Source organism: Esox lucius, chromosome 16 (genome assembly GCF_011004845.1).
Source record: "Esox lucius isolate fEsoLuc1 chromosome 16, fEsoLuc1.pri, whole genome shotgun sequence".
Taxonomy (NCBI): Eukaryota; Metazoa; Chordata; class Actinopteri; order Esociformes; family Esocidae; genus Esox; species Esox lucius.
The window spans coordinates 31355292-31367231 of record NC_047584.1 but is presented as its reverse complement, the minus strand read 5'-3'; the positions used below and the strand labels follow the sequence as shown (position 1 = coordinate 31367231).

The 11940-nt window shown below is 44.4% G+C and overlaps 1 protein-coding gene across 2 annotated transcripts; it reads right to left on the bottom strand.

Annotated features, from left to right (window-relative positions):
- Positions 1-4116: 4116 nt before the first annotated feature.
- On the bottom strand, positions 4117-11304 carry nrsn1 (neurensin 1). 2 transcript variants are annotated; one of them, XM_010880546.3, is made up of 3 exons: positions 11187-11304; positions 9046-9313; positions 4117-8589 (listed from the first exon to the last, which is right to left on the bottom strand). In XM_010880546.3, the coding sequence occupies exons 2-3, from the start codon at positions 9229-9231 to the stop codon at positions 8203-8205; spliced, it is 573 nt and encodes a 190-aa protein (XP_010878848.2). In that variant the 5' UTR covers positions 9232-9313; positions 11187-11304; the 3' UTR covers positions 4117-8202. The 2 variants fall into 2 exon arrangements, with proteins under 2 accessions (XP_010878848.2, XP_010878849.2); XM_010880547.3 differs by having other exon boundaries at positions 9046-9269; positions 11187-11294.
- Between the last annotated feature and the right edge of the window lie 636 nt (positions 11305-11940).

Sequence of the window (11940 nt, the reverse complement as noted above, 5' to 3'; positions counted from 1 at the left end):
CACTTAGTTGCCTCTCCAGGGAAGATATTACCAACTGCTTCTATGGAGATTAAGCAGTGCTTTTTGGTTATAAAATCCATGTACATCTGTAGTATCAAGCCATTAAAATGGTGTCTGAGTTATGTCTGGATTCAATCCAAAAGCAGGGTATTGGAATAGCGATTTCTTTTTGAGCAGACGTCCACAGCGTTTATATTGTGGTAATCTCCTTGGACTTTGCCTTTAAAGGCTGCTCTGTTGCCTGCAACCTGCTTTTGGATTGAACTGAGGCACATGTGATGAACAATTACTAATTGGGCGTATTTTGACTCACATATTTCCATTTAACTTCAAACTGGTTTTAACAGTGTTTAAGTGGTTATTCTGTGATGATACACTGTGAAATGAATCACTGCCCCCCTGAGAGATGTGTCTGTAGGCTTTTACTGTGCCATGGTGTGCTATGCTTGGAATGATACAAAAGATAAATGCTTTATGTCTTTAATAGGGTTTGTTTGTGTATGTTTATGTATGATATTTGCTTTTTTCTTTCTATTTGGTAGTTTTAACTGTAGTGGTTATTGTGATGAATACACTACATTATGGGATAGATTCAATGTGTATCACAAAGGTTCAGTGGAAGGTTCAAGTTAAACTCAGCATCAGCCATCTCGGATCAGACACTGGTGTGGACATTACCTGTAGATTTCCATCAGTCACTACAGGGCTAATGATCTGCAATATGGATTGAATTGGTCCCTGTGTAATACAGTACTTCATTAAACAACATGGATCAAAACATAACATGTTGTAACCTTCTGTTCCAAATCATGCCTTTAAATAAAACCTATTTTCAAGTCTTTATCAAGCAAGGCTGTTGTTCATTGTTGTCACAAATATCCTGTCCCTCACAGCTCCGTCATTGATCACTCTAGAACCTTACAGGTCCTTCGCTGTTCCCTTTAGGACCTCACAGCTCCATCACTGATCCTTCTAGAACCTTACAGGTCCTTCGCTGTTCCCTCTAGAACCTTCGCTGTTCCCTTTAGGACCTCACAGCTCCATCACCGATCACTCTAGAACCTTACAGGTCCTTCACTGTTCCCTTTAGGACCTTACAGGTCCTTCAATATTGTTTGAACCTCTTTCAGACTGCACACAGAAATATATAAAAACGACCTGTACAAAAACAACTCTGTAAACCGATAAACTTCTCTAAGTAGATAATAACTATCAATCCCGTGTCCTGGCCTGATTTATGTCTGGTATCTTCCCTGGTTCCGGAAACAATTATAGTCACAGTGATGTAATGCTTGTAAGGACATAAGGCCCATCTTGGTTAAAAAATCTCAGTAGAATCCACCTAGAACATCTTGATGCTATTGTCAATCAATTTCTCTCTGACTATAAAATTAATATAAAGCACATTTAGGGAGTGTAAGGTCCAATCTATGGGGTTCCTCTAGGCATCTCTGTGTGCCTGGGGGTGAGAATCAGGGCCTGACAGCAGAGGTTCCTCTAGGCATCTGCGTTTCTGTTGGTTGTCCCCAATTAGAGGGAGCTGCCCAGCGTTGCCTCTTAGTGGGGATCCTATTTAAGTTTTTCTCCACCTTGTGTGGTTCATTGTTTGTGCCTTGTTACGTTTCAGTTCATGGTCGTGCCTCTCCTTTGTTTTGTGTTGTGAAGTATGAAGACTAATTAAAGCAATGCCTTACTACAGCTCTGCGCCTCATGTCCTACCTACCTACCCACTACGACAAGGAGGACTGGCTCCTTGTCCCAGACAGATGTTTCACAACAGGTCCTCAAATGTCGGCGCTGCATTTGTCTCGATGGTGTCCTGGAAACATCAAGCTGCCTTTAGAATGACATGAAGTTCCTCCGCAGATTTGCGACTACGGCCCGGTTTTATTGCAATGACTCCCAGTCGTTTGTGAAATCCAAGGCATCCGAAGCACACCCGATGTGTTTCCGGTTATTCCTCCGCTCGCTCAACCAGTATTGGCTGGAATCCTTACACGCCAGAAGGAATGCAATCTTCTACCTAATTAAGCTCGAGGGCGCCCAAGCTGCCCGCAAGGGGTCACCGGAGCAAGATGAGGTTACCCCTTACTACAAACCCTCCCGTCCCAAAACCAGACATTCCTGGTCTACTGGACAACCTTCTGAGGTTGTCCAGTCATTAGGAGACCGAAACTCGGTCTCCTAATGACGAAGCTGACTGTGAGGCAGCGACTCTACCTCTGTGACTGGCCCCCTGTTTGCGCAGGAACAGTGTTTATCTCCCCTATAGGCCTGATACAGCAAGTGACTTTGTAGGCATAATAATCCCATCATAAACTGCAAAACCTGTATTCGAAAGCAAACAAAGGCACACTTCTCCCAGGAGCGAGGAACCTCTCTAACCTGGATACAACTTTCTCCCGGCAGCAAGGAGCCTCTCTCTAACCTGGATACAACCTTCTCCCGGCAGCAAGGAGCCTCTCTCTAACCTGGATACAACCTTCTCTTGGCAGCAAGGAGCCTCTCTCTCTAACCTGGATACAACCTTCTCTTGGCAGCAAGGAGCCTCTCTCTCTAACCTGGATACAACCTTCTCCCAGCATCAAGGAGCCTCTCTAACCTGGATACAACCTTCGATCACTGGGCAACGGTGATGATCCACAACATATGGAATCTATACCTGGGAGGGACGTTGCCTCCCAACAGAGGAGAATCTATACCTCCCTAGAAATAACTTTTTCAAACATCCGGCAATAAGCGACTGTTTGAGAAGAAACCTTCTGGCATCTGGAAATGCAAGGCACTTTAGGTTTGACAGGGGCTGAAAAATATCTCCCGTATAAATCATATAGATACCATACATTTCAATGTCATTCCACCCTCTACTACACAATTGAACTTTCTTTTAGGCTACACTACTCAAAAACCAAGCTAAACAGGATTTTCCCTTGTCTTACTTCTGAGGCTAGGATACTCCAGCTACTGGAATCATTGGGCTCCTCTCAGAGTTCCTGGAAGTTCTGATAGACATGCAGCTGATCATTCTGGGAGTTTCTGAGGATGTGGGCAGATTGACCAAAGGCCTGAAGAAAAGTAGGAATGTTTCAGGGAGACATTCCATTCCTTTTTCCTTCCTATAATATATATTTTTTAATCACTTGTAAGTTAAATAAAAAATATTTAAAACTATATATAGGCTGTTTATTCTAAAGCGACAGATGCCTGTGAAGACACTGGCCTTGACTGTCAAACGGGCTGAGGATTGATGATGTCATTTTTCTGTCTGATCACCTCTTGTAAAATTGAGTGGTGCTGTGCTAATAGAATGTGTAGATGACGTTACACCAAATCAAACTGGGAGGAAGTGATGAATGAACAAATATGCTCAATTCAGGAGTGAGTCACAAGAGGTTGATCAGACAGACACTGACTGATCTGATGATTTATTTACAGCTGCCAGGGGTCTCTGTGATAGTATACTAACAGCTTTGTTGGGTATAGATATGGCTAAGTGAAAATGTCTAAATGCACTGTTTAATGTCATAGGTGTGGTTAACTGTAAGAGACTTAGCAGTCCCTCCATCTCTTATCTGCAGTCATACAGGTTGAACATGTGACAGAGTGATTCACATCATAGAAAAAACATTGACCTGGTGAGTCATCAAATGCTGTGAGAATCATAGAGGTCTGTTTCTAGAAGAAGCACACTCCCCCATCCCCCCCCCTCATATTTTTCCCTGTCTATATCTTTCCCTCCCATTCATCTGTTTTCTCCACATCTCTTTCTCCCCAATCTCCCTCTTTCCCCATCTCTCTCTCTGCCTCACCATTCTCTCTGCCTCACCATTCTCTCTCCCTCACCATTCTCTCTGCCTCACCATTCTCTCTGCCTCACTATTCTCTCACACACCAGCTCTCATCTAGCTTCTAGAAACAACAAGGTACCATCTACTTAAAACCAGCTTATCCTGTGTAATTACAGGAAACTGAAAATGACAGAGGTCACATAAGACAATAATAGCGATTGTCAACATGCAAAATAAAATATTACGGTATTAAGGAGAAAGAAGACCTGAAAATGGCATATGGAGAAAGGACAGTAAACATTTGAGAAAACAGAATACTCACCAGGAGTACGTAGCTGATTGTTTCAGTTTTATTTATTATGTTCATTCAAAAATAGACATAGTAATATAGGACAGAATAATCTTAGCTATTCAATTTCTCAGACTGGTAGACTCCTTATGAGGACCTTAGATTTTACACACCTCTAATGCTATTTTTATTTTCAACAGGGTTCATACTAGAACATAGTGCTCAAATGAATGCATTAAAACCTTATAGAAACTTATTCACAACATTGTACAATAAACACATCAAACCAAACTGACCACTCAGAAATAACTGTACAATCAGTGTCCACTATATTTCCGTTAGCTATTGATGTTCTTCTTATGTTTACGCTTGCAGCATTACACACACGGTTGTCTCACGGTGGTTGTCTTTATGTTTAATATTCCCTTGATTAAAGGTCAGAAGAGGCTGGCGGGCGTAGATATGGTATAAGACGCCACGCCCACTGGAAAAGTTGGAACGGATTTCACGTGGAGGTGTATCAGGCACATGGTTGTCATGTATTCGACCCTGTTCCGTTTAATCCATTCCAGTCAATACAATGAGCCCATCCTCATTATCTCGGCCCGCCAGCTTCTACTGCCACGCATCCTTAGTCACAGACGAGGTTTCAGCTACAGGTGATAGGTTGTTTTTTTTCCCAACTGGTGTGGGTTGTGTATACTACATGATCTTTGAATGACATCACCACTCACAGGAATATGACAAATGGAAGCAGCTGCAGAGAGTTTTTTTCTCGGGGGCGGTATCTTACGTTTGTCAAACCAAAGATCTGAAGCTTCTAAAAGCTTCTGAGCATGTGTCCAAAATGGTGCCACCAGTCAAAATACACAGAAAGGCAATTTAACAATCTGTTCTAAAATGTGTTCACAGTAGGGCTATCACTCAGACCAATGTATCCCCATGAAGTTAAAGTGATTGAGTAAAAACGGTCAAAGTTCTGAATGGTCCTGTATGGATCTTGTAACTTGAAGAATTATCATTCATGATTCATCACAGGGTTTTATAGTAATGGTATTATGTTCAGTCCTGTAATACTGTATTCGTGACGTGATCCTGTATCATTATGGGATCTACAAGACATGAAAACAGCTTTGATCTTACTACTGAACTTAACAGTGTAGCCTTTCATCTACCAGTAGAGCAGAGATCGTGTGGAGAATAAACACATGAGCAGAACGGGATTCGCATATGTGCAGAAGCTTCTAGAAACATCGGATACTTTCCTCCGGCAGACTAAAGATACTGAACAAGTCTTCTCTGCAACCATTGCCTAAAAATTTGGAGGGAAAATGGAGAAGGTGAGGGGTTCAATGTCAACGATCTAGGTTTCAGTTCAAAGTTCAAAGAGAAAAAGGTCAGCTCACGAGATCACACACAGTTGTATTTAACAGTTATTTAAAAAAAAAAAACATTAACACTTGAAGTGGGTAGATAAAGAAAAGTGTGTCAAATTCCTAAACAAAACCACAATACATATTGTTAAATCTGTTATGTCTTGTTAAGTCACAAATTTGTTTAACAAAACAATAACAGTGTATCTGCCATTGGGCCAACTCGTTACCATAGACCAGCAGCCCTGTACGACCTCTGTACGACCCAACAAGTCAGCCCTGTACGACCCCTGTACCACCCAACAAGTCAGCCCTGTACGACCCCTGTATGACCCAACAGCTGAGCCCCGTCAGACCCAATAGCTCATCCCCGTCAGACCCAACAGCTCATCCCCTTCAGACCCAACAGCTCATCCCCTTCAGACCCAACAGCTCATCCCCGTCAGACCCAACAGCAAATCCCCGTCAGACCCAACGGCTCATCCCCGTCAGACCCAACGGCTCAGCCCTGTAACACCCAACAGTAGGTTTCATTCATTCCTCTCATTGGAATCAGCAGAAATTGTGTTCTGAACACAGCTGAGTAGAGGAGTTAGACGTTAGTCTGGGGAATCTGAAATCCCGAGAAGTGTGGTACACTGTAACCTACTGTAGCTTTGTAATCCTGCCTGAGGAAAGCCGTACATGCAGTCCATCTGTCTGTCTGTACTGTACGCTGTGATTTACATGACTAAGGGTTCAAAGCTGTGGCGGTATACAGCATAATGTGAACAAAACATCTGTCATCTACAAACAGGTATGATTCATTCAGTTCCCCCACTTAGATGGCAATAGAGCAGGATTCAGTTTCATGATTTAGTACGACGAAATGTTGTGTCGTAATAAAACCACGAATCAACTGCAGTTCCAATCCATTTCCACTGCAATACTGATGACACGAAACCTGCGTCTGTGTGAAAAGCCTGTGTTTCTCCGGGAGTTTCCTGTCGTTATGGCGCGCGGTTTCCCTTTGAACCCGATGAGATAATGAACATCAATCACTGAGCTACGCGGCATCTGACACAGCAGTTGCCTGTATGAACACCACAGCCATTACAGAACAATCACAAGCAGCAATTTCTTCGGATCAAAACAGCGTCATTGGAATAAGGGAATAACATTTTCACAATTTGTTCACTGACGATGCCACTCGTGAGTCTGCTTGAACAGCACAACCAGAATAGTGGTTAACAGGCTCTTGTTGAATTCATTTAGCAGATGCTCTTCTACAGAGTGATACGCACTAAAAGTGGGAGTGTTGGGTGAGTGCAAAGTGCTCTGCTGGTGCCCGGGAGGCATGGGTTGGCACATTAACGCGCCATCATCTTGTTTTCATAACATGTATTCAGAAAGTGTGCATGGACCCAGGAATCAAGTGGAACCCTGTTTCATCGTTGGGGTGCCAGGATCGAGACAAGCTGAGCGGGATCCTCCCTCCCCTAAGGATGGGACGGCCAGGAGACCAGAGGTGAACAAGAATGACGTTCTTGGGCAGGGATGCGGGGGTTAAAGCTTGGTCAATGTTTGGGAAGGGGCTGTTCCTCTCTTTAGACCAGCATCATGTTCTTTCCGTGGAAGCAAATTTCCACCAAGAAGCTAATCAAGTGTTGGGGCGGAGCAGGGTGACCAGGGAGGAGCTTCTGAACACCAGGTGGACTAAACGGTCCCGGTTACGTTGCAGGGGTTGGATGGAACAAGCGGGGAGCCCTGTCAACAGTGAGTTGAAGCAGTCAAAACGTGAGATGGTCAGGGCCTGGATATGGACCGGCACTGATTACTGTGTGAGGTACACGCCTGAACTCTATGAACGTTACAGAGCAAATACCTGCAAGAGGCAGTCAGAGCGTTGATGTATGTGGAGAACTGTGTAGTTGAAATAGTAATTGAATTTACATTTGAAACACTGCGTACACGTTTTAAGATATAATATCAAACATTTAATTAGCGTAAGACCCAAAAGAGATCTGTTTTTCCAATTTTGAAAGAATATGTTGCGGTGTAGCAAACTGCTCATTCCAAAGTAACCACTGGTAACGAAAACAATTTAATTGATTTTAGTGTGAAGATGTCGGTAGCTTGGTAATTCTGTAGCTCTTAACCTAGCCGGACAGAGACCTCCTATCGCTAACAATATAATATGAAAGGAGCTATGCAGCTGCATAGCCTGAAGTTAGAGTATGTGTACTCTAGATTTCTTGTTCTCCAATTTTGTAGCAATTTTATCAATACCCTTTGATCAGCATACCTTTAAAAAATATACTCTGGATGGCCTGGTATTCAGAAAGTTTTCCAGCAGGCCAGGGCCATTGGCCTTCCTAACCCAGGAGGCCGTCCTAGAAGAATGGATCATAATGATGTCTGGAGTGGAGGGAAGGAAATGCAATCAAGCCATCTGTGTGTTTTACCCTCTTTCATTAATTCCACCTATTGCTGTAAGCTTGTCCTCCCCAAATCTGGGGTCACCAGTCCCCTAAATTCCCCAATGGGCGGTACCCTGCTGTGCAACAGGAACCTCGGCTCTGTACGGTATTATTCTGTAACTAACGATCTAGTACTAGGATCACGTGAGTTGTAACACAGCCTGAAGGTGACACTGACACAGCGTGAAAGGAGCAGGGTGACGGAGGATCTCTGGAACGCTGCGTGTCCCACACTGACCTACTGACACCATCCAGCGAGCTCCACTGACACGCCACTCACACCACCTTGACCGCTATGTCTCCGAGGAGGGCTGGACACTCTGAACCTTAGACAGGGTGACCGGGACCTTCTTCTCCCCTGGGGTGGGTGCCCTGGTGATGGGATGGATGCCAGCCAGCCTCTCCTTAAACTTCTTCTGCAGGTACAGCTCCTCTTTTGAGGAGCTCTTGGTGAACGCCGAGAGCAGGAGGCCCGCCGCCACCAGGCCGCCGCCCACACAGAACAGCACGGCGCCGGTCAGCTTGCACGCGTCCAGCGCTCGGTTGAACCGCACGGCGTGGCTGTCCACGAACAGGAGCTCATCCTCGCCAAACGCTTCTATCTTAGCCGGGGTGGCGTAGCCCACCAGGAGAACAACGAGGCCCGTCACCAGGATCAGGGTGCCCAACGTCAGACAGACCTGGACCCCAGGAGAGACACCAGAAGGAACTTAGACTGGCTGTTCAAACTGACCGGTAACATACTGTGGGCAGGTGAAATAGAGAAGACAGGCTTCACCTTTCACATTTTACTTACAGGTTCCCATTTAGAAAATGCAACAAAAGAAAACGATGGTAACGATAGCAGCAAAGATATAATGATAATCATCATAATAACGACAGGAACAGGGTAGGATAATGACTCTGTTATTACTCCTAGTTTCCACACGACAGCACTTCGCTGATCTGTTGACCTCTGAATCTGAAAGGGTTCACAGTAGCTCCATAATAATTACAGCATAATAATTTAAGTTATCGCCAGGTTATCTTCAACACCTTTCAGACAACAGAGCACCACCGTCTAGGCTCTGAAGGTCATCACAATAACCCCGCCCAGACCATGTCTCTGACCTTGACTGTGAATGGGCACTAGTTACCTTCCAGAGGACAGAGCTCCACCGATTGGGCGATCTCTGAATCTGAAAGTCTTCGTCGCGTTCCCAGATCGAGGCGGTACACTCCTCGTAGAACTGGTGGAGGTAAGATCTGACGCCATACCGCTGGTCGTGCTGTGTCTGGTCGGCGTGGTCAGAGCCACAGATCTCAGCGCAGGCTGAAGACATCCTGATGGTTCCTCACCTCACCGATGTTCTGGTTCTGTCTGGGCAGAGAACACCACGCTCACCTCACACACTCCGGGTGACTCTGCCGACAGAGACAACACACACACACACACACAGATATATAAACACACAGACACACACACACATATATAAAGACAGAGATACACACACACACACACACACACAGAGACATATAAACAAACAGACACATAAACAGTATGCATTGAAGCACAAGCTTTTTTTATAATAACAAACAATACTCAGTAACAAGAATAATATGTCAGCTTGGTTCTGACAGTTAAAATATATCAGGCATCAGATTCAGGTGTGTTGATGCTTTGTATTAGACATTTAGGCTGTGAAGGTCAGTCAGCTCTGTGCTAAAGACAGGTAACTAAGACACCACGGTCTGAAGGTTTATTTGGGCCATATTCCCCAGAGAATCAATCATTCTCAGCATGCTCTGTGGGTAATTAGGGTCTAATAAATCTCCCCTTTAGACTCTCATAGCGGGTCAAGGTGGGATCACATGACAGAAGGGGATCAGCAACCCAAGTTGGAAATACTGCCCAGCTTTACAAAATTAAAATGGTGGACGCCATAAATGCTCATGTCCGCGCTAGACAGCTTCTGTTCTCCCAGTTAGGTCTTCTAAAGGTCTCTGTGGTTTCCATCTGTCCCTGATCAGGGGATGATTCTATCTCCTGAACACAGCAGTGTTCAGGCTCCGGCCGATGTTATAACAGCAACGAGTGGGAAGACGGACCCAGGTGAGACGATGCAGTCTTCTGCTCACGCTAAGTAACCGTTATGTGTAGCCACAAAGGACATTCTACTACCTGTTAACGCGACTGCACCTCACAGGATCAGTCATTATCTGTGTGGTTAGTTTGTGAGAGACACTGTGTCCTCTGCCTCCCCTGTAGACACTACCCAGGGTGGCCGTGCATAATTGCAAGGGAGCTGTTAAAATGGAATAGAAAGTGTTATTTTCCATATTATCCGTGAAGCACCAACACATGCCTGAAAAAGCACCGGACTAGTCGACTCCACGGAATAGTGGCCAGATATGATACGATATGAAGCCTGTTCCTTCGTCCTTGAGATGTCTTTCATGCATAAAACCTGTGCAGTACATCATCTGCCCCATTTTGGTGCTTTGACAAAATACCATGTCTACATAAGCACACTATAGTGCTCTAATGTTGTAAACAAAACAAAAACAGTTGCCAATAACAACAAATACTGGGTCACGTGGACGCCTGTGGTCAATACACCTGATCGTGTTTTGAATCACAACGGTTCTCCCACCAATTGGAGGTCAAACCACACCAGAACGAGGAATTGTCATTTTACAGTTTATTTAAACGTGTTATTTGTGGCGATGAACATGTTGGCTGACTAATGACAGGGTGAGAGAGAGCGAGAGAGATGTCCATGGTGCTGAAAATGCTCAGCTCAAGCAAAGCACAGACGTAATACATGACGCCATACTGCTCTGCCACTTGCGCCATTCGTCTTCACAGACCCGTCGACATGCAAATATTGCACTTTCACCCACACAACAAAGACGACTAAGTCAAACGTTTCTATTAATATTGAAGCGATCAAAGAAAAAAAAATCTCAGAAGGTCTCAGCCACACCTCGCGTATTCTATAAAGTCCACGTATGGAAGTCAACTACGTGTCTGCTTTAAACAGACATGATCGACTAACTAATCTTTAGACTAGTCCATTCAAAATACATCGACAGATCACACCCTAAAGGTTGTTGCCATAGCCTAGGTCAGGACTATTTCTCATGCTGAACATCCTGCACAGACCTTCAACATCCCCTGCAGATGATGAAATCCAATACAGCTAATAACCACCACCAATCCACAACAGACAGCAGAACGAGTCATTTATAAAACAGGTTTAAAAAAAAATCTGAAACGTATAAGGCTGGAATCTACCTGTCATAACCGGGTTGGAGTGATCACTCACGGCTGTTCCTTCACTCCGGTCCCAGCACTCTAGCATCTCCTATCCCGCTGCCTTCCGATGATTCAGATTTAGTCCGACCTCTGCGCATGCGCTTTATCCGTGTTTGTCCACAGACTAGTCCATACATTTTGAGGAACTGCACCTGGGTCAAATTGGCTAGAGGTGTTCCGAAAAACAATCGACGACTGACGGATGGTTTTATTTTTCACCGCCACTCGACCCACCCGCAAAGATTTAGATCACCGTAGGCTACTGCAAAACAAAAACTATTTTATTCATGAAGAAGACATAATTAATCTAGCATAGGCCTATTCTTAATTTCAGTCGCCTGCATTCATTCGATTTGGACCCTGTTTTCTTAACCGTTTGCGTTACAACACCATATCCTCACGCATTAAAGTTTACATCCAATGTTCCTATTATAAAAAGATTGCATACGCTTTTGTTACCCCTTAAAGTTGTGCATCCATTACCCACGAGCCCCCCAAATCATTCCGCAATAGAATCGCTTGTCACTATCTTTTGAACCAATGATTTGTTTGCAAATTGGACTTCTCAATTGAGTCGATTTCGGATGGGTGATAATGTGAAGTATGCGAGAAGATAAATATGTCTCAAACCATAGTACGCTGAAAATGTTATGCCAATGGTCTAATATTTCTGGTGGATTTCCAAAGTATGCATCCGTGCATGCTTTCTGGGGTAATGTAGACCACAACCCGT